This window comes from Akebia trifoliata, chromosome 12 (assembly GCF_017979445.1).
Source record: "Akebia trifoliata isolate Shusen 1 chromosome 12, ASM1797944v1, whole genome shotgun sequence".
Lineage (NCBI taxonomy): Eukaryota > Viridiplantae > Streptophyta > Magnoliopsida > Ranunculales > Lardizabalaceae > Akebia > Akebia trifoliata.
This window is the reverse complement of record NC_141386.1, coordinates 31,810,834-31,835,815: the sequence shown is the minus strand read 5'-3', so window position 1 is coordinate 31,835,815 and position 24,982 is coordinate 31,810,834. Positions and strand designations below refer to the sequence as shown.

General features: G+C 36.1%; 4 protein-coding genes across 7 annotated transcripts; 1 reads left to right on the top strand and 3 right to left on the bottom strand.

Annotated features, from left to right (window-relative positions):
* The first annotated feature begins 1,069 nt into the window (after positions 1-1,069).
* On the top strand, positions 1,070-5,469 carry ACS12 (1-amino-cyclopropane-1-carboxylate synthase 12). Its single transcript, XM_086419917.1, has 4 exons — positions 1,070-1,685; positions 1,777-1,908; positions 4,260-4,420; positions 4,495-5,469. The coding sequence occupies exons 1-4, from the start codon at positions 1,194-1,196 to the stop codon at positions 5,348-5,350; spliced, it is 1,641 nt and encodes a 546-aa protein (XP_086276043.1). The 5' UTR covers positions 1,070-1,193; the 3' UTR covers positions 5,351-5,469.
* A 63-nt stretch (positions 5,470-5,532) lies between these two features.
* Positions 5,533-6,843, bottom strand: LOC147389551 (hydroxyproline-rich glycoprotein family protein). The gene is made up of 2 exons (XM_086419918.1): positions 5,890-6,843; positions 5,533-5,671 (listed from the first exon to the last, which is right to left on the bottom strand). Exons 1-2 carry the CDS (start codon positions 6,688-6,690, stop codon positions 5,561-5,563), a joined length of 912 nt encoding a protein of 303 aa, XP_086276044.1. The 5' UTR covers positions 6,691-6,843; the 3' UTR covers positions 5,533-5,560.
* A 139-nt stretch (positions 6,844-6,982) lies between these two features.
* Positions 6,983-11,177, bottom strand: LOC147389550 (Leucine-rich repeat protein kinase family protein). 2 transcript variants are annotated; one of them, XM_086419914.1, is made up of 3 exons: positions 10,205-11,177; positions 8,986-10,089; positions 6,983-8,877 (listed from the first exon to the last, which is right to left on the bottom strand). In XM_086419914.1, exons 1-3 carry the CDS (start codon positions 10,294-10,296, stop codon positions 7,407-7,409), a joined length of 2,667 nt encoding a protein of 888 aa, XP_086276040.1. In that variant the 5' UTR covers positions 10,297-11,177; the 3' UTR covers positions 6,983-7,406. The 2 variants fall into 2 exon arrangements, with proteins under 2 accessions (XP_086276040.1, XP_086276042.1); XM_086419916.1 differs by having other exon boundaries at positions 8,986-11,177.
* A 4,165-nt stretch (positions 11,178-15,342) lies between these two features.
* LOC147389549 (SNARE associated Golgi protein family) lies at positions 15,343-23,758 on the bottom strand. 3 transcript variants are annotated; one of them, XM_086418121.1, is made up of 5 exons: positions 23,387-23,748; positions 23,007-23,275; positions 21,160-21,396; positions 20,842-21,059; positions 15,343-15,997 (listed from the first exon to the last, which is right to left on the bottom strand). In XM_086418121.1, the coding sequence occupies exons 2-5, from the start codon at positions 23,250-23,252 to the stop codon at positions 15,817-15,819; spliced, it is 882 nt and encodes a 293-aa protein (XP_086274247.1). In that variant the 5' UTR covers positions 23,253-23,275; positions 23,387-23,748; the 3' UTR covers positions 15,343-15,816. The 3 variants fall into 3 exon arrangements, with proteins under 3 accessions (XP_086274247.1, XP_086274245.1, XP_086274248.1); XM_086418119.1 differs by having other exon boundaries at positions 23,007-23,748; XM_086418122.1 differs by lacking the exon at positions 15,343-15,997 and adding an exon at positions 16,004-16,392 and having other exon boundaries at positions 23,007-23,758.
* Positions 23,759-24,982: the final 1,224 nt, after the last annotated feature.

Genomic DNA, 24,982 nt, shown 5'->3' with positions numbered 1-24,982 from the left:
TAATTTTTTTATTTAAATATAAAAAATAACAATTAAAAAAAAAAACATTATTGTAAACGATTTAACATGATGGACTATCCAACCTTCTAGGTATCTTTTATATTTTAGCATTAAAAGAGTAAGGCTGGCCTTACCTACTTAGTAAGATTTCTAAGGGTCATTTAGTTCACTTTGTGGCATCCAAAAATCATGATCTGATGACCCACGGTGTAAAGGACAAAATTCTATGAATTAAAAAAAAATATTTTTACTGTTAAATTTGAAAGTTTGGTGGGAGTTTCAGTGGCTATTCATTTTCAAAAATAAATTATTTTTCTTTTTAAATTTGTCTTTTATATATGAGTTTTTCCATCAAATTTGGAGGGTTTTATACTTCTATTGGATTTTCAATTTGATAATTCATGTGAGTTCAAAGACCCTTACTAAGCAAAGTGTTTTTCTACAATGCTATAACTCTTACGTGTTTAGTTAAAGTGAGGAAAGGGTAAGAGTATCTCCAACGGAGATATAAGAATCAGACCTTAACACGTGTTAACAACCAAACTTGTTCTCGTCTCCGTGTACATGTTATTGTACACGTAATTCCAAACTTACGTGATTAGTTAAAAGGATAATCACAATTAACTCAATTTTTAACATCTACCACGCTAAATGCTTTCTTTAATCAGTAAATTGTAAAATTAAAGGCACGTAAAGTTAGAGAGTTTAATATAAACAGATCTACTAACACGTTCATTGTAGATGCTCTAAAACACTATAGTACAATGATTTAAAAAATGTTGGACAATCTACGTGTTAAATTGTTTTTTGTATTTTTTAAAATTTATATTTCTTTTTATAATTAATTAAAAAATTATTTTAAAAAATAATAATTTTCCCACAAAAAAAATTGATAGATGCATGAATCACGATTCAATATCACCACCAAACTCCCTAATGTAAAGTAGTTCAAAACAAATTTAGAAATAAAAATCCAGCGCATTTCCATCAATTTATTTCTTTCTAAGGGGCATTTCAGTAAATCAAGCTCACGCGGCCGAAGCAAGAAAAAAAAATCCCAACTACAAAGATCCATCTCTCCAGTCTCCCCTAACCAGGAACGGCTCATAACTCTTTCTCACAGTTTACGCCGTACGGACAACCCAAAGCGTCAGATTCCGACGAGAACCCAATGTTACATTAGCAAAAATAACATGACCCACAACCGATTCCGACAAAACCCAAACCAAGAAAACGAAGAAGAAGACACCATTAAACCCCTGAACAGTGTTGGTAGTAGTAGTAGTGGTGGTGGTGGAGGGACCGCCATGAGAATAATAGTGCCCTTGCAAGGTGTAGTTCAAGGCAGAGGTGGCCTTGTTTTAGGCTCAGTGATCCCTTGTGCTCTCTTTTACTTCTTACAGCTTTATCTCAAGAGGAACCGTAATAATCCTCCTCCATCTTCTTTGTCTCCTTCTCCATCTTCTGTAACACTTAATGAGATTTCTGGGATTCCAAGATCTCTATCTCGTACCCATCTCTCTCCAAGGGGTTCTTCGGCTCCAGCTTATTTATCTTCTAGAGCCAATTCGATTGTTAAATCTGAGTCGCCGTATTATGCTGGTTTCAAGAAGGTTTCTGAGGATCCGTACGATTCTTTGGAGAACCCAGATGGTGTTATTCAGCTTGGACTAGCTGAGAATAAGGTTTGTTTATCAACCAATTGTTGTTTTTTGGATTGGGTTTTTTAAGCTTTGTTTATCAACCAATTGTTGTTTTTTGGATTGGTGGTTGTAGTTGTTGTTGGATTTGATTGAAGATTGGCTTGTGGAGAATGCGACAGAATCGATTATTGGGGGAGATGGGGAGTTGCGTATTAATGGGATTACGGCATATCCACCATTCCATGGGTTGATAGAGTTGAAAGTGGTAAGGCAGATGAGTTTATGTTGTTGTCGTTACTGTTCTCTGATTCAAAATGTTTTGATTTGGTAGTCGCAGTTGAATCAATGGGCTTTTGTCTTTTTTTAATTTAATTTAAAATCAAGTTATTTACTTTGGAAATTAAGATTAGTTTTAGGGCTTATTTGGGTCGCCATTTCTGTGCAATCTACTGGGTTCAATCTTATTGATTAGATACCAAAATGCATGTAGAATTATTTTTGAATAATAGAAGTGAACGCAATTGGTGACGGATCCATGGTGCCAAGTTTCTTGATGTTTTGCCGTAATTCCAATTTTTGGGTTGAACTCTTCTTGATCTAACTAGGTTAATATATATATATATATATATATTTGTTTTATGCATCTAATACGAAAGGATCAGTTTTTTTTTCTTCTAGGAACTAGTAAGATTGACATGGCCTTGTAAGAGAAAAAGAAATTAAAGTTCGTATGGGGCCACATTAGACATTTTTATTTTTGTGGCTTTTTTCATCAAACAGCATGAAAATTTGTTTAATTTTCCATGTTTCTGCAGTTTTCTTTATTCTTTTGTGTTCTGACTTAACAAGTGGCTTCCAACTCATTAGCATTTTGTATCATTTTAGTTATTTTACTATTTAAGATCATTATGCTTTTTGCACATGAAAGACACATACGTTAATATCTAGAATTACTGAAAAAATATAATTGCTTTACACTAGCAAGCTATAATTGTCAACTGGCCTTTGTGAAGGCATCGACTAATCTTGTTGTTTAATAAATTAGAGTTCAGACTCAGTAAAGGCATTGTTGATTCTCCCTAATTACATTGGTGTCTAAGACGTGCTCCACCGTTATGGTAGATCAATTTTTCCTAACAAATGATGGCTGATGCATGGGAAATCAACCTCTGTTTTGAAGTTGAAAGAATGGTTTACAATAAGAGATAAGACTTCAATGACATTCAAGTTAAGTTTTCTTAGAGGGAAAGCTAAGAAAAACCTTGCACAGGGTTCTAATCCAAGCGAACCCAAGAGTCACAAAGGAACTAAAACACAACCTTGAAGGCTAATTTTTCATTCGATAATCCAGAGTTTTTTCATTCACAATGCTTTCATAACAAACCCCTAAAACTTAATTTAGGACCCAAGTAACATATCTCAACTATCCATGTAAACTAGCATACATATTTTATAGTGAAGGAGAAAATGCGATTAAATCCCATTTAGTACCATTGCATCCAAACTTTCAACACAAGTTTGAAGCTTAAAATGTTAGTCTCCATAAAAGTTCCTGAAATGGCTATTGTAGATTTCGAAACAGCCTTTTCAATGCATCTAGCAAAGCACTAAAACCTAATTGAGGATCCAAGTAACAAATCTCAACTATCCATCTAAACTAACATGAGTAATGGTGAAAATGCGATTAAATCTATTACTACGATTGCATCCAAACTTTCAACACAAATTTGAAGCTTAAAATGTCATAATGAAAGCTCCTGACTAGAGTTGATATCATTTACTATTGGTCAAATATTGATTCTCGTCCATGTTAGGACTAGAGTTACTGATTATCGTACCCTGAGCTACGATTATTTGTTTATGGAAATAAGATTAGTGATTGTTACTTCACATTTCCATGATTAGGTTGAATCATGGGCATTGCAGGGGAAGAAACCAAATTGAAGTTCTTGAAAGCGTGTGTTTGGGAAAGCTCACCTGGTTTCTAAACAATAATCATTAGTCATATTGCTGATGGAGTTCTCGTAGGTGGAAGTTAACTGTTAATGCAAGCTGGATGATTGTTCTAAAGATCCATAAGTTTTTGTTTTTGTTTTTTTTTTTTATAAAGAAGGAGAACCTAAAAGGGTAGACATCCAAGTTTGTATCATCTCAAGATCGTATTCCATTTTGAGGTAGGAAGGTCAATCATGTTAACTGGCAACAAAAACTTGGATCAACACTCCCTATGAAAAGAGTGATGAAGTAGAATGGCTGATGGAAGGTGTTTTTAAACCTTTGTGGTAGAATGGTTGCTCTTGTTCCGTTCTTAGGAGATTCATCTTTGGGCGCAAGGAATATTTGGGGAATGGAACACAGTTGTAACAATGAACTATTATTAGGTCATTTCATTATGATATCGCCTCATTCCATTCTCTTCTGCTTTCTGTTTTTTTCCCTTTCTCAAGTGGGCTGTCGTATAGGTTCTTTTACATTTCTTACTTATGGCGAAGTTCCCTTACAAATATATCTTCATACCCATGTAGGAACATATGATCAGCAGGATGTTGTTTTGTTGAGGAAGGAACTGAGTTGTGCAATCTATCTCAATTATTCATTATTGTATCAATTATGCAGGCTATGGCGGGATTCATGGCTCAAGTCATGGGTGGATCAGTTTCATTTGACCCATCACATATGGTGTTAACAGCTGGTGCAACCCCTGCGATTGAGATTCTCAGCTTCTGTCTCGCAGACTCTGGAAATGCATTTCTTATTCCATCACCATATTACCCGGGGTAATTTCTATTTTCTGCATTTTAAAACGTCTCGATTAATATCAATGGAGCTGATTTGGAAACCCAATATGCAGTTTTGACAGGGATATAAAATGGCGAACTGGGGTGGAACTAATACCCGTTCCATGCCGTCGCACAGACAACTTCAGTTTAAGTATCACTGCTCTCGACCAAGCATTTAATCAGGCAAAGAAACGAGGGATAAAAGTTCGGGGACTTCTCATTTCAAACCCCTCAAATCCAGTTGGCAATCTGTTAAGTCGGGAAACGCTGTACGAGATTCTAGATTTTGCCAAAGAGAAGAACATCCACGTCATCTCTGACGAGATATTTGCAGGGTCCACCTATGGAGACGAAGAGTTTGTGAGCATGGCAGAGGTTCTTGATTCAGAAGACTTTGACAGGGATAGGGTTCATATAATTTATGGGCTATCGAAAGATCTCTCTCTTCCGGGCTCTAGGGTTGGGGTTATTTATTCCTTCAACGAGAATGTTCTAGCCACGGCCAAGGGGTTAACAAGGTTCTGTTCCATATCAGATCCCACTCAACGTCTACTGATCTCAATGCTTTCAGATACAAAATTTACTCAAGAATTTATTGAGGCCAATAAAAAAAGGCTTCGGAGAATGTATGCTATGTTCACCGAAGGGTTGAAGCAGTTGGGCATTGAATGTATAAAGAGTAGTGGGGGTTTCTACTGTTGGGCTGATTTTAGTGGATTAATCCGCTCTTACAGTGAGAAAGGTGAGCTCGAGTTATGGGATTACCTGTTGAATATAGCCAAGATCAATGTAACACCCGGTTCATGTTGTCATTGTATCGAACCTGGATGGTTCCGGTGTTGTTTTACAATGTTGGGCGAAGAGGATATTCCTGTAGTGATTGAACGGATTCGGAAAGTTTCCAAAGTGTTTAAATCTCGCAGTTGAAGCCGTGTCAGATCACCTATTGATATTAATTTGTAAGAAAAGCTTGTTTTAGTGGTTTTGGATTTGTGCAGGTACACAAACAGTTTCTCAATCGGAGTTCTGATAGCTTTTAAAATTTACTTGCATTATAACACTTAAAAACTAGTTTACATCCTTGATATTCCAAGAAAGAGAAACATAATGGAGAACCGATTTGAGGACCTTGAAACTTCAAACTAGTTGTAGTGCCTTCAGCCTCTGTTGCTTTCTGTGCAAATGATCAACCCCATTGCCACCAATGCCAAAGATGCAGGATCTGAATACTCGTTTCTTAATGAATTCCTGCCATTGTAGAAATCAGGCAAAGGAGTTAGAAAAAGAATCTCCGGTGAATCAGTTTTTTAGACTTAATGTGCAAAACCTGTCTTAAGAAGCTCGTTTTCGATAATTTTGAAATTGAAGTTGATTTAACTGAACTATCCTAGTGTTTCTTGAAAGTTAGTCCAAATTTAATTGCAGAATTCTATGAACACTAGAAGCTTAAAAAGCTGGAGAATTACCAAGGGGAGGTTCCGCTTTCTAATGTGACTAGACTTTGCATGATTTCTTCTGCGGCTCATCAGTATCAATTCACCGAGTGTTGGTGTTCTTTTCACCACGAGGCCAGAATTACTTTGACAACCTAACTCTTCGATCCGTGGATCTGGCGAAGTTAGAGAGGAACTCTTTTCATGAAAGCCAACTTGGTTTGGAAACCCGGTATCAGGTGAAAATAATGGGAAGAGACACTCAAAGAAAGAAGCACCCATGAAGCTGGAACTTCCGGTCGCATAGCTACTAGGGTTACTGTCTGTTTCCGAAACTGGTGAGGCCTGGTTTTCATCCCAGACATAGTGGTTCTCTGCCACAATAGAACTTGCCTTCACAACATTTTGGTTCACTGGAATAGCAGTAGAAATCGCTGCAGCTGACATTAGTCGATTTGCTAGGAGAGAAGGAGCTAATGCGTGCCCCTCATCTATGTCAAAGCTATTAGTTTCAGGACCCAAGTCAAACATTTCTTCTTCTTCATCATCGTTGTCCTCATGGATACTTGGGGATGGCTTTGGAGAGTATACGGAGGGGGAAGGAAAACCGATGAGCTTCAAAGGAGGGAATGTAAGGAGAGGAGAATTGGTGTTTGGTTGCAAAAACGAGGGCAGTGGTTTTCCGGGCTTTTCCTCCCATTTGAAGGGAATCGAAGCAACGAGCTTGACTACAGGTGGAACATAATTGATTGGAATCGTCTCAGGCTTCCAATCTTTCTTTGGTGTCCCTGGTTTTTCCTCCCAAAGAAATGGAACTGAACCGCGTTGTGTCATCTATTTTTCGTAACAGGGCACGACAAATTCCTTCTTTACATAATAATCAAAAATCAACTAATCCCATATCCATTCTGAGTCTAACCATGCCCTATATATAGTGGATGATTTGAAGGAAAGGTGGGTTAGATAACTTGCAACTAATTCAATATGTTATATGGCCTAACTGCACCATTTGTGAGAAATTAGGCTCACCTACTTCTCTTTATCATTTTGTGGTCTTAACAACAATATTTATGGGCTTAGAGAAGGGTCAAATTTGATGTGTACTTATTCTACATTCCAATAGAAATACATGAATCAAATGATATTATTGCCGAAATTACAATTGCCCATAAAAATTGACGAGTAGCCACAAAAAGAATCAAAAAGAATTTTTTTTTTTTTTTTTTCCGTTTCTTTGACAAATTAATTACCAAATCCACACCAACCCCAAAACCAATTCTTTCTGCTCAATCCTCTAGCTAATGCAACTCTGAACCATCCATGGTTTCAAAACTCGTCCGCTACTGAGATGTATTGCCTGAATCGTCTCGGTATCAAGCATGGACGAGACGGACGGACAAGTCAATTTTTCGGACAAGATTTAAAACCCCATGTTCATCTCAAACGTATCAGAAAACTCGTCTGAGACGGCTCGGTATTTGGCATGGATGAGACGAGACGCGAAACAGAATTTTAAAACCATGGAACTATCTGATCGATTATTACGATTCTCAACCAGATCTAATGGACTCGAGAACCTGAACAACCTCTGCCATGTTTGGTCTCCTTGATGGAGCCTCAGTCGTGCAGATCAATCCCAACTTCATAACCTGAATCAATTCAGTCTCTGGAAACCCACGCAAGCTTCGATCAAAGCAATCTGAAGCCATGCCATTCTCTAACAATCCCCTGACATAGTCACATAGAACCACCACCTCAGCCGCCGCTGGGCTCTCAACAGGTTTCCTACCCGTAACCAACTCTAACAAAACAATTCCAAAGCTATAAACATCGCATTTATCACTGTATCTCATGTTCTGGCAAGCTAACTCAGGTGCAACGTAGCCAACAGCAGTGTGGAACTTGGTTAAACCGTAATTATCCAACATGGGGAGCAACTTCACCAACCCATAATCAGACAACTTGGCTTCAAAACCTTCATCTAAGAGTATGTTGGTAGATTTAATGTTGAGATGCAGAACTTGGGGTTTACAATCATGGTGAAGGTAAGCAAGAGCTCTAGCCGTTCCAAGAGCAATCCCAAACCTTCTAGACCAGTACAATGGGCCGCCACCACTACTGGTGCTGGCACCGGAATAAATAAGTCCATGGAGATGTTGATAGAGGTTCCCATTTGGGACGAATTCAGATAGAATTAGTTGCATTGTAGATGACCAATAGTAGCCTTGAAAAGCAACCAAATTGGGGTGTCGAAGGTTACCCAATCGTCCAATCTCTTGCTCGAATTCTTCTTGGTTCCTAATTCTTCCTAGAGTCTCGAGTTTCTTCACTGCGATGGAAATCCCACCTTCGAAACAAGTTCTGTAAACTGTTCCTATCGACCCACCACCAACCAAACAATCCTTGTCGAGCAAAGCCTTGGTGCCCGCTTCCCAATCCTCGTACTTTGAAGGCAAACTCTTACTGAAAAGAACTAGCTTTCCAATAATGAGAGTCGAATCTGTTGAAGCAGGCGGAGTGCTTTCCACGACCAATGCTTCATCGTCTCTCCTTCTCCGTGCTCTAATGTTCATGAAACAGATTATACAAACCCCAGTAAGGATAACAGCAGCAGCTACAATGGCCACTATCGCGGAAACACTCAGCAATTTGGCTCTCCTAGATTTTGAAACAGTTCCAGTCGAGCAGGCAATGTCGAGAGGCGGTCCACAGAGCCCGGGATTGTGGGAGAAAGCAGAAGAGCCAAAACTCTGGATTATGGGAATGAGAGGAATGGAACCAGTGAGGTTGTTGAAAGAGAGATTAAAATAAGTTAACATGGTCAAATTTCCAAGTGACGAAGGGATCGTCCCTGAAAGGGCGTTCTCTGATAGATCAAGAAATTGAATTCGAGTCAGTTCTCCGAGGCTCCATGGGATGCTTCCATTGAGATGATTCCGGTGAAGGTCAAGGATTCTCAAGTATGTCATGTTGTAAAGGGTCTGAGGAATTTCTCCCTGTAAATTATTACCCGACAAATCCCTGCAACAAAACATCAAAATTTCAGGTCAAAGAATCCCAAAAAAAAAAAAAAAAAAAAAAAGCAAATTTGACGTACAAATTAGACAGTGAAAGAGATTTAAGACTTACAACTCAAGAAGAAACCTGCATTTGCTTATATCGTCCGGGATTTCACCACCAAGTCGGAGATTATGCAAATCAAGAACCTGAAGGAACTCGATGCTTCCAAGCTCCGCTGGAATTGTTCCGTCCACCATAGTGTTGTTATTCAGATTCAGAACAGAGAGCTTTCTCAAGTTACCTATGTCAACTGGAATACTCCCATTCAGCTGGTTAAACCCTAAGTTTAAAATCTTTAAGCTTCTGCAATTTGTAATACTGGAAGGGATCTCCCCACTTAAATTATTCCCTGAAACATCGAAAAATTCCATTCGATCGCTACAGGTTCCAATCTCAGGAATTTCGCCCTGAAATTGGTTAAACGACGTGTTGAAATAACTGATATTTTTCAATCTGAATACTTCGAAAGGAACCAACCCTGTGAAAAAATTACTTCCTAGATCCAAAAATTCCAAGCTTTGGCACTTTAAAACCTGTTCCCCAACATTTCCTACTAGAGAATTGCTTCTGAGTGATACAAAGGCAATACTAGGCGAAGTGCAAATCTGTGTAGGGAAACTACCACTGAGATTATTGAAAGAGAAATCGAATCCAACTAGATTTGAGCAGTTTGCAATCGATAGAGGAATCAAACCAGAGAGATTGTTGTGCGACAGAGACAAGAACTTGGTCTTGAAGCAGTTTTTGAATAAAGCCGAAGGAATTTCTCCAGTAAACTTGTTTCTCGACAAATCAAGCAATCGAAGATTCACGAAATCACCAAGAAATTCTGGAATTGTTCCAGACAAAGCATTGCTACTCAAGTTGAGCTTCCAAAAAGTCTCGATCTTTGCGAATTCGATCGGCACATTGCCTGTAAATTGATTTCCATACAAAGACAAACTCCTTAAAGACTTCAAGCCAGATAAACTTGGCGACAATTCGCCTGCTAGACTCGTGTTCCACAGTACGATTTTCTCTACATTTCCAGCAGAATTACAGAAGATTCCAAAGTAATCTTGGCAAGGATTTCGATTTGGATCCCATGAATTTAAGCTATCAAAAGGATCATTAGAAATGTTTCCCTTGAATTGAAGCAAGATCTCTTTTTCAGAGAGTTGAGAAACTGTAGATCTAATAAGAATTTGAAAGAAGAACAAAAGAAGAACACGAGAAGAAGAAAAATAATAAATCCAAACTAATCTTGTCATGTTGGAAAGAGAAAGAAATCTAAACAAATTTATTTAACCTTCCCGACATCATTAGATCTTGAGTTGCTCCATCATCTGATTTCGTAATAGATAGAAGAAAGAAGTCCACGATTACGACAAAATAATACATCTTCACCGTTCAATTTGTCTTTGAAGTCGTCGCCTCCATTATTCAAGTTCTTCAATCTTGGAAGATCAGAAGATCGACATTTGCACATGAATTGGATTCACAAATCACAACATGATGATGATGATCATCACCATCAATTGTGTAATTTCCTCGAATCTCTCAGTCACCAGTTCAAAGATCTCGAACTTTTGATGCTTCTAAAGGTCAATTGAAACCCTAGTTCTCGAATCTTCACAGAGTATGAGAGAGAGAGAGAGAGAGGCGCAGTCTTCAAAGAGAGACCAAACTTACAGTTCACACTTCACAGACGTGCATTGTGTGTGTAGAGAGAGAGAGAGAGAGCACATGCTTCTTCAGTTTCCGCAACCGTAAATAGAGGGGGGAGAGAGAGAGAGAGGCAGAGAGGAAGCACAGCTGGGGATATTAAAAGCAGCAATTATAGTTTCTCACCTGCCTCTCTCTCTCTCTCTCTCTTTCTCTCTCTATATATATCTCCATCTCCATTTATTTCCAGCCAACAACCAACATCAACACAACCAATGGAAGAAAGAGAAACACTTCTCTCTGTTTCTATATGTGGAAGAAGAAACGCGTTTCTCATTTTCTCTCTCTCTCTTCATTGATTTATTTTTGATTTCTTGAGGAATCTTGGTTGTCTTTTGTATTTGACCGAGGATTTGAGATAAAAATAAAAAAGAAAGATGAAGGAAAGAGGAGAGGAGAGGAGAGAGAGAGAGAGAGAGTTTTGTTCTGTGCAAGTGCACGGGACACTAGAGGGTGCTGTGCTGTGCTTGTGGTGTTAGTGTTGATGGTGGTGCTGTGCTCACTCCTCTCTCTCTGTCTCTGTCTCTCTCGTTATGGAATCTTTGCCCCCCACACCCGTATTGTTGTGCTATGAACTACTACTGTAACTAGACCATTCACAGCTTTTAACTACTTACGACCACCCATCAGTCAACAATGACTGAAATAATAAATTAAGTGGTAATTTAGACAAACCTCTCCGTGTTTGGATGAAACATTTAAGATATCGTCCTGTTTTTTTCAAATTGAAGACACACCCTTGACTATTATCCTCTATGAAAAATTAATAATAGATGACCGAAATACCCTTCTCTCTAATTACCTTAAAAAAAAATCTTAATTTTTCTCTTGAACTAAAACGATGTTGAATCCATTTATATAATAAAACATAACAATGAATTCCACTCTAATACAGTCTATGGGGATAAAGATTAAGATTAAGATCAAGATCAAGATCAAGGAGTGGATTTGAATAATCGTACTTCATTGTCTTTATTTTTCTCCTCCCACTCCCATTAATTTTATTGTATTTCCTCTTCGATTTCCTTTTTTAATAATGTAATGATTTTTTAATGGCCCCCTCTGACACGTCTCATCATAGAATCGTTGATCATTCATCTCAAGATATGCATAATCATAAATATTTTTCTTGTTTATCCCGAAACAAATGCTCTATGGTTCAGTGATGGGGGAATGTGTTAGAAGAGGGGGAGGGGGAGGGGGAGGGGGAGGGGGGGGGTTCATTTAGCACGACTCGTTTCAATAATACCTCTCTAACTTTAATATCTTTTATACTTTACGTTTTTAACAATTAAGAAGATGTCGATACTATAAGTATGACAACATGGGCTAAGTCTGATCTATATAATAAAACATAACAGTGGACCCCACTTATTTGTCTCAAGATTTATACCCATAAATAACATATCTCTAAGATGATTGTCTGTCCTCTTTTATCTTCTTTCTTCCCCTTCTTAAGAATATCCTCAAATTTATTATTTTTTCTCATTTATTCATTTTTTAAAAATATTCTTGTAACTTTCTATATTATTTTTCTTCTTTTCTCTTTTTTCAATAATAAATTTTTTTTAAAAATTTATTAGTTTTCTCTTTCGCACCCTAAACCCCAAAGAGGATGGACGTGCCTTAGGCACGAGCAAACTTTAATTCGACCTAAAACTTTGATTTATTTGATAATTTTGAAAAGAAATTTGCTCTCTTAAAAGGTTTTGATTTGTTATTTTAGAAGATCAAATATTAGAGAAAATTAAGTAATCAAATCCTAACGGTCATTTGTTGGAAAGCCTCGACGGTGGGTTGAGATTGGAAAAGTCTTTACATTTAAGGTCATTGCTAGTTATCAAGGTTATTTTTATCAAAATTGATAAAATTACAATCTCACATCTGTCAATTAAATTTTCAAAATTAAAAAGTAACCTTTAATATTAACTTGAAATTATAACAAGACCCTTACAATATAAAATTACATGTCCTCAACTTGGTAAATTGTAATAACGTTTGATAATTTTCTAAAATTTCTAAAATATCTTTTTATTATATTATTTTTAAGATCATTTTACTTAAAATTTTAAATTACAAAGAAACACCTACAATCTATTAAATGATAAAATATGATATAAATTAGATTTTTTTTTTCAATTTTTTTAAAGTAATTATAAAATATTTAATCATTCATAAATCCTAATTTTTATAATACACATGCTCCTGCACATGCGACTACTAGTATCATAAAATAGAAGGCTATATCTAAATTATCCGAAGGTAGAAAATTACATCGATCTTGCTCTTTTCTACCTATTTATAATTATCAACTCTCAATTCGTCATCCCGTGTATTAAATGATCACATAATCTCAATAAAATAATAAGATTTAGGATCAAAGATCGCTTTTCCTTCGTTAAGTGCTTTTCTTTTAAATTTTGTATGTTGTTAACTATGATGTACAGGTAACAAGGGTAGATCACTTGATCGACAAATGTATGATATATTTATCCTATTTTTTCTCATAACTTAACAATATCAAGGTTGATGATCCTAACGACCCAACCCTTAAAGAGTTAGTCTTAGAAGTAAAACTAACGATAGGGGTTTACTCTCTCTAGTCGTGTGTTTGAAATTGGGTAATTTGTCTGTGTGTGTCGCGTGAAACTGACAATGTCAGAAAAAGAAATAGTGATGAACCCATGGTGAGTCTCCAATTTACATGGGTGATAAGAGAGGGAAGAAAAACTAAGCTGACGTATACAGTATGCCGAGTACAATAAAACATGGTGTGACACACCATGTAGAACTCCCCATCCGACCAAGTCTTGAAAATAAAGTTTAATCGAAAGATTAAAGTCCACGCCTAGAGATCCCATGTGAAATGTGAACGTTAAGGTTCTACGTTTTTTTGGGATCCTAAAATTGGATTTGGTCAAAGTCGGTCCTACTCTTAACTTCAAATTTTCGCAACCGAGGACTTGTATTTTAGGACGTTGCTTGAAGAGTAATTTTTCAAGATGGGTCCCCTTTTATTTTTGTAAAACACGCTTTTAAAAAGTAATTATTTCAAATAGAAAAAAAATAAAAATAAATCCAAGAGACTTTCATTTCATAGAAGAACAAAAGCACAATTTTGAAGCCAAACAAATCAAAAACTAATCTTTAGTGGACTTGGTCTTGGTCTCACTAATTTCATGCTTTCATGTGTCAATCGACCATGAGCTAATCTTTATTAGGATAATTTTTTTTTTTGGTTTTCTGCAAAAATTTTATACCTAAAAAATTAGAGTCGGCTAAATGAATCCTATTCCTCAATTCTATATTTTTTGTTCAGAACTAAGTTTTCTATCAAATAATTAATATTTTTTGTCGTAGTCTTTATGTTCATATAATGAAAAAAATTCCTTTATTAATCAGAAATATTCATTAGATGTCTCTTACAAAACTTGCATCTCTATGATGATCTTGATCATCGTAGTCTCCTCCCAGTTAACCCTATGTACTAATGATATAAGTACGATCGATCTAATTAGCAACACGAGCAAATTATAGGAAATATTGGGGCATGGGTACTCTTATTATGTGTGTCACCTTGGATCAATAAATAATTATGAAAGAGTGGCCATAAAAATAAATAAAAAATTATTTTAATCATTATGGTAAAAACATCATATTCTTGCAAAATATTCAAATATTAGTGATGGAAGACTGGAACTTGTAAGACAATAATGGTAGTAATAATAATAGAAAATGATTTTCCTCCAAATGAAAAACTGGCACATATGTTGGCCATGAGAGCTCTACTAGAAAAATAATATTCAGATATAACAAAGAAATGAAAAAGAGAGTGGTACATGGGTGCTTTCCTCTCTGTATTTTACAAATCTATAAATAGTTAATTGTTGATTTAGACATACCCCATTATCTTTTGCTGAATGTTTGATTAACCCGTGTTCTCAAAAGGATGGCATACATCCCTGACCTCGGTCTATCACTGGAAGACAAATAAAAATTGACCTAAATATCCTCATTTTTAATATTTAGCAAAAAATACTTGATTTTCTCTCAAAATTTATCATTTTCAAGCTCTCAAGCCTCTTACGTATTCAACCTCTTGTAGAAAACCCGTGATTTAAATCTTTATTTCTTGACCTTACACATTGAAGAATTTACCTTTGACAACTGATTTGGGAGAAGAGTTAAAGGGTTCAATTAGATGTTGAAGATGAGGGTGTTAAGTAATTTTTATTAGTCTTTCAAAGTAGAACAAGGTCAAAGAGTTTGTCATCATCAGCTTGAAAACGACGATATCTCAATATTCTTCTTAGACATATAGAAGATATGTCTAAATCACCCATAGTTCATCCTATAAAAAAAAAATATTCTATTAATTAATCTCTTATTTATTAATAATAATTGCATCCCAACGAGGTTGGAAAAGAATGTCCGGTCCCCACTTTCATGGGGTTTGGCGAGTGTCCTTTCACATGTTTGATCACAATCAAGATGTTTTTTTTTAAATGATTTTGGGTGATTTATGCATTTTACCCCTCAAGTTATGGACCTTTAGTATTCAAATAGATGGCATACCCCTTGAACTCGATCTACTCAAATAAATTTAATGAAAAAGACCTATACGCCCTCATATTCAACTTTCTATGGAAAGATGAATTTTTTTGGGGAGGTTGAAAATGAGGAAATTTTGGATGGAAAAATCTAGGGTTTTATAGAAAAGAGTGGACAAGCATTCATAGATTCACTGGCGTTTTGGGTTGTCTGATCATTGAGGATCAAAACAGATTCCAATTTCATTCATCAAGAATTCTAGATAACAGTACAACCGGCCATCATCCAATCTATTGGCTTCTTTTGAATGATCAAAGAAAACCAAATCAATAGCGAATAAGAAAGTAAATTAATCGGATGGCTGAAATCAACCAATCAGGTTGACTTTTGACTAGTTGAACTGCAGAACAATTTACTCCCCAACACCACCACTATAAATATACACTTTTCCTATATATATGGCTCCTTTCCCATCGAGATGACGTGTGTAATCACATGATCCATGTTGGCAAAAAAAATCATGTTGTAGAGGTCGATGGGTCAGTGATTCGGAAGTTTACCAACAAGCAACACATTTCATCAACTTCGTAGTTCAACCTGGCTTGTTGGCAGAGATTTTCTCCCAATCAGGATTCAAATCAATTCCTACTCCAGTAGTGGCACCTCTTCGTGCTGTAGTTTACTGAGCTCCCTCTTTGCATAGATTGTGATTGTGACGGTAGCAGCCAAGGTTGCAAAGAAACCTAACGCATTGTAGATTATCTGCGGTGTTGAGAGTGATTGGTAACCTTGTGTTGCATCAGCTAAGCTCCTTATCAGAATCCCACTGCAGAAACAAAATGACATACAAGTTTAAAGAAGATTACATGATTCATTCTACGTTTTTCTACTCTGATTACCCAAAAAGAGAGAACAAGATATCCAAAGGAGAGGAGCAAAAAGCGAAAAAAGGATACATATCCGCAGACATGGAAGTAAGTATGCTGTGAGGCTGAGACTTGAAACACTGGGAGATGCCGAGGTGACAAAAGGCCTGAACCGCCTTTGGGTTTCTTCATTTCAGGTTCCATGTGTAAAGCAAACCCAGGACTCTTGTAAAGAGTTCACGAGGATCTGGAATAGACACGTCCGACATCTTTGCTGAGCGTAAGGATTTCCCATTCAGCCAGCTGAAGTGGTAGGTCAAAGGGTCCTGTGTTTTGCCACCTCAGCATTCCTTCCCTATGTGGCAAGTTTGAACCAAATGACATGTAATAAAAAGAGGCTTTTTCTTTTGCCTTGCTCTTAAATAAAATAAACAAATATATATGTGTGATTTTGGACAAGGGGTACCAGAAACATGATTAATCCAGAGAGCCAGATTGATGGTGTGGAATCTGGATTGACTAAGTCAGCTCTTAATATGACATGAAAACCTCGCACCACAGTGCAGTTGTATGGTATAGCTCCATAAAGCCTTTTGGGAATGTATGTATGAGAGAGTACATTGGTATGTACCACATAGAAATATCGGGTCACTTGCAATGAAAATTTGCCTCAAATTTAATGAGGAAATATCAGTTACCATAAAAAGAAACTTTATAGAGTACCAACCCAACAAACTTCCACATAAATCGAGTTGTTATACAGTGCAGCTATGATATATCAACACAAACGAATACCGATACTGGTAGTGGATACTATATGGATGCTTGTAGGATAAAGTTCTCATTTCCAATTATAGCATAGCAATTTTGATCCAACTCACTGATAATTCTTCAGTAGTTTTGTCAACAAAAAGGTATATAATAGTATATTTAAAAAAAAAAAAATCTCATTACAAGTTCCCATGTTTCAATTGATTTGGCATTATGTAAAAAATTGAAAATTAAAACCAAGTGTGAAAAGACTTAACCAAATCTATATAATAAAACACAACGGTGGGTCCCACTCTCTGTCTCAAGATTTATATCCAACATATCTCAAGGATTGTCCCTCCTCTTCTTTTGCCTTCTCTCCCCCCCCCCCCCTTTTTTTTTCCCAAGAATACACCTCTCAACTGTATTGTCTTCTCTCTTCTACTCCTTTTCAAAAACACCCCTACGATTTTACATATCATCTTTCCTCTTTTCTAATAATACCTCTCCAAATTTATTATCTTTCCTCTTTTATCCCCCTTAAACCCCAAAGAGGATGCCCATGCCATAGGCACAAGCAAACTCTAGTGTGTTAATATGACATGTTGGATGAGATACTATATCTATGTCCAAGATCTCAAGAGATGAATAACATCCCCTCTCCCACCTAAACATGAAATCTTCAAATGAATACCCTAAATTCCTAAAAGATGCATATAAAGAGCAATGGATTAGTGGTTAACGGAGGTGAAGGTGGGTTCAATGAGATTTGAACCTAGGCCATGGGTTCAACTCTCCTTAAGCCAATGTGTCATTTGCAAACTACAGATGGAAAATCATAAGACCTCACGAACAAACCACAAGCCAGTAAGATATTCATGAGCCACAATCCTTGCTATCATTCTTCCCAACACCTCAACAACTATATCAAAGTTAAATGATAAAGTACCATCTTGTCTTGCACCTCTAGAACTCATGGGAAAACAATTGGACTCCCATAACAAGAATAGAGGAGGAAGATGATGACACATTTCATAATCCATTAGATCCACTTTTTCCCATACGACCTAGCAACTATTTTAAAAGCTCTTAGTTTAACTGATCAAGTGCTTTCTCTAAATCAATCCCACAAACAACCTTGGTTCCCTCGATCTCACTCTCAAGTCAATTGTTCATTGGCTAACAACACACCATACTAAGCAGGCTCAAGGAAACTGCTAAGATCAATGTGAGATCATTGAATATACTTCGCCCTACTATATTATTTATTGGGCTTTATTATTAAAAGAAAGTGTGCCTTATCCATAGAAAAGCATTTATTTCTCAATTCAACACTAATAAAAATTTATCAACCCATGATGAAAGCTTTTAGTTCTAGATCAATCATAGTTGGGATTACCCACGATGAGCCTCAACCCTGGCATCCTCAAAATAATTTTGTAGATAGCCCCATCCAAGGTACCTGGCCTTGGATCCACAATATTTCTGACGGTTAGTTATTTTGGAATCAAATCAACACAGAGACTATTGGAGCAATAATCAAGGTGTATCCTTAATCCTTAAAATCATTGACAGTTAACAAGCAAATATCATTAATGGTTCTGCCAAATATTTGAAAACATGTAAACCATTAATGATGGTTTGATAAACTTCATCCTTTTTCAAACGAACTCTCTAGCCAAGCTTGTTACTCCAAAAATATACCATCATACACTAGGTTGTTCACGCTGGGAAAAACTCATCTTCTTTGGAATATAATTTTTTGTAAGACTCCATTCTGCCTTCTCTAGTTATATCATTTCCTTCCATTACCACACTATTAACTATTAGTTTGAAAATGTGGCTATTCCTGATTTGACTATTGGTCATCTTAAAATATTAAAAAAAAAATCCATATCATTATCTATTCATTTTTCTTTGAGCCATCTCACTCTAGATTTTTGCCTTCACTAGATTTCTTCCATTGCCACTTCTTTGGAAATCTACCTTAAGATTGGACTCATTCAGTTTATCATCTAATGACAATCTACTTCCTTCATCCTTCATCTCAAGTGTTACAATTTGATGGGGACATCAAAGCTTAAAGAGTAGATTTTGTTTTTATTTAAAATTTTGTTTTAGGGCTTTATTTATATATTTTTTAGACTTATTTTTATGTTTTATTGGTTCATGGTCTTAGTATAATCTTTCGTAATTTTAAGATGTATTAGTGTTGAAAATTTAGGAGAGGAAGTAATGAAAATTAGGTTATTTATTTGGTATTTTAATTTTATTAAGACTCTTGGTTGATTTTCTTTATTTATAGATTGTATTAGGGTTTATTGAGAAAGAATGAATGGAATAAACAAAATTACAGTTACTGTTTAGATGTTGGTGCATTCAACGTGGTTGATGCCATAGAAATCATTGGGGTCATTCCAAGGTAAATATATAATTTCTTTTTTCTTTTAATTTTTTTCTTATCTTCTATAATCTTCTTCAATCCATCTTTCTATAAAAAAAAAATCGTTTATTCGCTAGAGATCAAGAACTCTTTAATCTTTTCAAGAAACCAATCCATAAACTCTATTTTCTTGATTCTTGAAACCTACAAACTTCAACCCTTAATCATTTTCATATTTTCTTAACCTTTAGTTTATCCTACAAACCCTATCCTTAATCTTTTCCCTTTTCTTTTGACCATTCACCAATCCCAACCAAAATATTGTAATTTACAAAACTTTACATTTTACATCTCAATAGCCAATTGGGATTTTGAAAACCTTTTTCCTATTGTCGCCCAAATCCTTAACCCAATTCCAAATATCCCCAATTAGATCCCCTAACCACCATTTCTTTCATCTTATTCCCTCATCGTCCTGCATCACAATTACATGCAATAATGTTTTTATGTTTGCTTTAATCTCATCACATTCTTTATTCCAGACTTTTAAGTTTCTCCTTTAGAATCTTCAATTGGTACCTAAAATTGACCTTCCTAAAAAGGAGACAAAATTCCACCAATCATTCACAAGCTCCTTGAAATCTTGACGAAAAAGGCACATGTTTTCAAAAAAAAATGGGATACTATTTACCAAGCCAACTTATAGAGCAATAAATGAATAGTTTCAAGTTAGATAAGACATTGTTGTCTACACAACCAAATCGAAGTACTCCCATAAAATTGACACCAAAAATCTATCTAGCCAAGACAATGAAGGATCATCATGATTATTGGACCATGTGATGGCATTTCCCGCCAAGGGAATATCCACAATAAAATTTTGGTTCACACACTTCTTAGAGTTTCTCATACTCTTACACTCCCATGTCTCCTTTCTTATAAAACAGAATCTTATCATGCTACAATCCCCCACGACCAAAGTATTATAGACACTCTCAATACATAAACACATTGTCCAACTCTATCCAAAACTAGTCATGATCTCTCTCCATGGTCGGTTCATAGGCCCTAGAAAATACCCACGAGAAATCCCCTCACACACATATATATACATGAAATGTACACTGAGAAAACCCCCACCAACTCATCCACCCCATTTACAAACTTTGTATAATTGTATCCCACAAAGTTACAATAACCCCAGCTGTTCCAATGGCCGACAATGCAAACCGTCTTCTTAAGCCCCAATGAATCTGCAGTCATAGTCTCAGTAATGCATTCCAACTTATTTTCCTAAATTAAAAAAATATGTGATTTCCTAGATATAATCATGGACTCGAATACAGACTGCTTGATTTTATCTCCCAAGCCTCAAATCTCAGAAGAAGATTTTAATAATCATTGGTGAACACTAGAATCCCACCTTTCAAGCTTATGGGGGGGGGGGGGTTGTGAGTTCATGAATGTGGGGACCAAAAATAGATGATGCCAATTGATGCGAACATGTGCCACACACATCTACTACTGCCCCCATATTTTGCCTACCTATATTACATAAATATGTGTGCATGAGATAATTAACATAGGAGTGACATTCCAAAGGAATGTATGGAAAGCTCATAGAAATTATTGCGTAAGAATGAGTTGAAGACAAAGAGGAGAGTCCCCTACCTGTAGATTGTGACAAAAATTTCAGGCACCACTCCGACTATCGATCCAATCATATAAGGACCATATGTAACATTTGTTGCTACGGCAGCATAGTTGAATATGATAAATGGAAATGGTGAGATTCTGAGTAAGACAACAGCTCGAAATTGATGAAACCAATTCCCTTCACCAGCTAATCTTACAATAGCAGCTTTCTTCGGCCATTTCTCCAAACACATCTGCATAAAATTTTGAATGCTAGACAAGCATATGAGAAAAGAACGCCTTGTTTATGTGAGAAAAGAAGGGCAGGAAATCAAAACAGCACAGGGTACTCACGTGAATTCTATGACGAAAACGGGAACCAATGAAATATGGCAACGACATGCCTACACTCATCCCTGGCAGAATTAGTAGGAATCCAAACCCATAACCAAAAGTTATTCCTGCTACCCACATAGAAGGTGAAGATGGCAGCAACAGGGAAGGAAATAATGCCAGAGAAGCAAAGAGTAAAATCCCAAGAACCTGAGTATTAAATGTTTCCATCTCCCAATCCAAGATTGGGACAACATCCTGACAAAGCACAAAACACAATCATGGAAAGAGTAGCTAAAAGGAGAACAAGTAATAAAGTACCAGCAATAACTTCCAAGTGGAATTCAATGGTGCAAATACTAAGTAATGTCACAACCTCGGGCCAGTGGTGCTGAATAATGGTCAATGAAAAGTATACACACAAAAGATCTACAACACGTTCCTTGAAGTATTTATATAATAAAACACAACGTTTCTTCATCCCTTTGTCTCAATCTTTATCCCGTATAGATGAAGTATCTCGAGGATAACCTTATTGAATTTTGCAGGTGCCAACTAACTTAGTTGGTAAAGTCTTTGGGTGATGATACCAAAGATCTGGGTTTAAATCCCGCTAACCGAGTTACTGAACTCATTAAAAACATGCTTACCAATAATATAAAAAAACCTTATTAATTTGTCTCTTCTACCTCCTCTTTTCCAATAATACCCTTCTAACTTTATTGTCTTTCCTCCTTCACCCCATTGACCCCAAAAAAATGATGCCTGCTCCATAGGCGTGGGCAAACTCCAATATATTTAATAGATCATAAGTTTGATTATTGTTCTGATGTCTGAGGTATATATTCAGGTAAGGATTATATTTTAAGAAAAAAATTGTCAACTAAGTTCCACATAAACTTCCTTTAGCTAAGATTATTGGTAAGTCGGCTTCACCACCTTTTCCACATGCCATTAGTTAAAATAAATTATTTCAAGTTTTCAACTGAAGCATTTAGATAATAATTAAAGGAAGATTACATAACTAGTTGACAACTACTGGGAATACCATAGAAGCTTACACGGTTACCGCGCATGACTTGCATACAATTCCTTTCAATTCAAAAAAGTATAACGTACATCCCCTTGTACATATCACTTCTATCTTCCAATGAGAATGTTTCACTGAATTTACAGCACTAACTTTAAAAGTTTTAGCGCTTCAATAAATGAACAAACTTTTTTTTTTTATGTGTAACCCATGATCTCAAAGTTGCTTTGCAATGTGTCAAACCAACTGAGGTGTGGGTTTAAGCCCAGATTAAATTAATAATGAACAATCTTAGTGTTCTTCAACACCATTTCAATAGAGCATTTGCATTCAATGCACTCATAAAAGCATGAATTGGTGTAGATTCTTTTATTATTATTATTATTATTATTATTATTATTATTATTATTTTGGTATACCTATATTATACCTTGCAATAATTTGTGTAGATCCTAATGTGAGGCCTGCATATGTTTTTATGATTCTATGATCTGTAGAAAACACATGGGTACATGGCTGTGCTCAAATGAGTGGGCAATTAAGTGAGCATATAAGAGGAGGTAACAGGATTCAAATTCACAAAGTTTACAACAAATAAAAGGTAATTCTAAAACAGTCAACAAATCTAGAGACATAACTTGGCAGATCCAAGAAATCACAACTTAAACCCAAATACCCAAAATAAAAAAAAGTATACCAAGCAAACACCACCCTTGATTGCAAACCTACATTGCTACATTACTGTCAAAGATATAATAAAAATTCATGAAATATATACTCTATGAAACAAAACCCTAGAGTTCCTTCAAAATCAAAATTGAATAATTCAGATTATTACCTTCTTCAAGAGGAAAGGTCCAACCCAGATGATAAAAACTGCGCACACTACAATTGCGCAAATGCAAGATAAACCCATCTTCAACCACCACCAAACAGGTCTGCCCTTTCTAGGAGATTGAGGCTCCTCTCCTCCAAATTCTTCAATTTCATAATTGTTTGAGTTTCTCAGTCTTGTATAATCCCCATTCCCATCCCCCATTCTTAGATTCAATTCTGGAACTACCGAATCATCGTTGTACGTCATCGCAGCTGAATAAAAAATCGGAACTAAAAACGAAGAGAGAATAAAGTAACCAATCGATTCTTCAGAATCTACAACTAGCAAGAACAAATCTTAAATTTGATTAAAACCCCCAAAAAACCAAAGGCGCAAACTACCTTGAATCGCTAAAGCAACAGCATGAGCACTCTGTAGCTTAAAAAAACCCTAATTCTCTTCGTGCGGAACAGAAACCCTAGAAATCTAAACTCAAAGTTGATTCCTTTTTCGGAACCCTAGAAATCGAAGTTAGGATGAAAGAGAGGTTTGTTTGAGAACGTTAGTGAAGAAAATATAAAACGGCAGACTAACGGACAAAATGGGGTAGAACAGGAGGAGGAGGAGGAAGAATGGACCAAAGAGGTGAAAATCAATGTAACGGAATAGAAAATATCGGACAAAATATTCAAGAATTAAAATTACGAAATTGCCATCAAAGCTTCTAACCTCTTTCTTTCTCTCTCTACATTGGTCGGCGGAGCGGGTTAACGTCGCGTTCACGGAAGCGTCGGTTTCCGTGATAGTTTAGTGCGAGTTTTACCTTAGAGGACACGTGGAGTAAAATGTGTACGTTGTGGACACGTAAGATAACGGAAAAGATGAATGCTTGGAGAATTGGTTACGTCATCTGTTTTAACGTATGTTAACCGTCAAATTGGGGTATTGTGCGTGACAGGTACTCCACTCCACTCCCCTTTGTTGCTTATGCGTGGCATTTCATTGGGTTAGGAGTAGGACTGGGGAGACTGTCCAAAGAGGATGATACGGTGGATCTATTTGTAGTTTAATATCACACTACGTATGTAAAAAGAATCAAATAAGGTGTGAAGTCCTTTGATCCAAACTAGATCCAAACCGAGAAGTATCGCCCGAGTTAACTCGGTATCAGAGTCTAACAAGACCAACTTACAATGTATCATGAGACAATCGCGTATCGTGAGATGAGCGAGTCGCTCGAACGATATTTTCGAAAAACTCGGACGATACGAACAAGATAAACGAGACAGTGCAGATTTTGTTTTAACTCGCGAGATAAACGAGTTGTATAGGACGAGATTTTTAAAATCTCGTCCTAATTAACCAAGACAACCGAATTTTGCCTCAATCCTCAATTATTTCACCCCCAAATCAATTTTCCTCCATTATTTATTCATCTTCTCCACTAAATGAACAATCGAGATTTTTTATATTCCATATTTTTTTTATATTTTATATTTTTTTGAAGCGCTTCATGCCATGCCTTCAAATATTTACAAAACATTCTTACAAGCAACATCAATGTGCAAACACTTATGGATTACATGCTTTGTTTCTAGAATGTAAATATGTAATATATTCCACAGGACCAGAAATGTAATTTAAAAAAGCATGATAAACAACACTTCAGCTGTGATTGTTCATCTATCAACACAATAAACACTTTTTTTAGAAAAAAAACATGGAACTCAATTTATTTTGATAGGTATATTATGATTTTTTTTTTAAATATTTTTTTGGGTTTATTTTTTTAATAGGAATCATTTCTGAATTTTTAAATGGTTAAAAATTATTGTCTCAATGTTGAACGAGATGAGACGTATCGTACGAGTTAACTCGATATCGGAACTGAATGAGACGAGACCAAATACCGAGTTTAAAAACCATGATATCGATACATCTAGATTCGTATGATATATTACTTAAAAAATTATATTTTTAGATTTTTTAAAATAATA

Coding starts and splice junctions, on each gene's coding strand:
- ACS12 (XM_086419917.1), top strand. CDS start 1,194: ATGACCCACAACCGATTCCGACAAAACCCAAACCAAGAAAACGAAGAA. Junction 1,686..1,776: donor TTGGACTAGCTGAGAATAAG/GTTTGTTTATCA, acceptor TGGTGGTTGTAG/TTGTTGTTGGATTTGATTGA. Junction 4,421..4,494: donor CCATCACCATATTACCCGGG/GTAATTTCTATT, acceptor CCCAATATGCAG/TTTTGACAGGGATATAAAAT.
- LOC147389551 (XM_086419918.1), bottom strand. CDS start 6,690: ATGACACAACGCGGTTCAGTTCCATTTCTTTGGGAGGAAAAACCAGGG. Junction 5,672..5,889: donor GAAAGCGGAACCTCCCCTTG/GTAATTCTCCAG, acceptor CTACAATGGCAG/GAATTCATTAAGAAACGAGT.
- LOC147389550 (XM_086419914.1), bottom strand. CDS start 10,296: ATGTATTATTTTGTCGTAATCGTGGACTTCTTTCTTCTATCTATTACG. Junction 10,090..10,204: donor GATCTAATGATGTCGGGAAG/GTTAAATAAATT, acceptor AATTCTTATTAG/ATCTACAGTTTCTCAACTCT. Junction 8,878..8,985: donor TGCAGGTTTCTTCTTGAGTT/GTAAGTCTTAAA, acceptor GTTTTGTTGCAG/GGATTTGTCGGGTAATAATT.
- LOC147389549 (XM_086418119.1), bottom strand. CDS start 23,252: ATGACGTACAACGATGATTCGGTAGTTCCAGAATTGAATCTAAGAATG. Junction 21,060..21,159: donor GTTTTCGTCATAGAATTCAC/GTGAGTACCCTG, acceptor AATTTTATGCAG/ATGTGTTTGGAGAAATGGCC. Junction 15,998..20,841: donor ATTTTTGTCACAATCTACAG/GTAGGGGACTCT, acceptor TTGTTTCTGCAG/TGGGATTCTGATAAGGAGCT.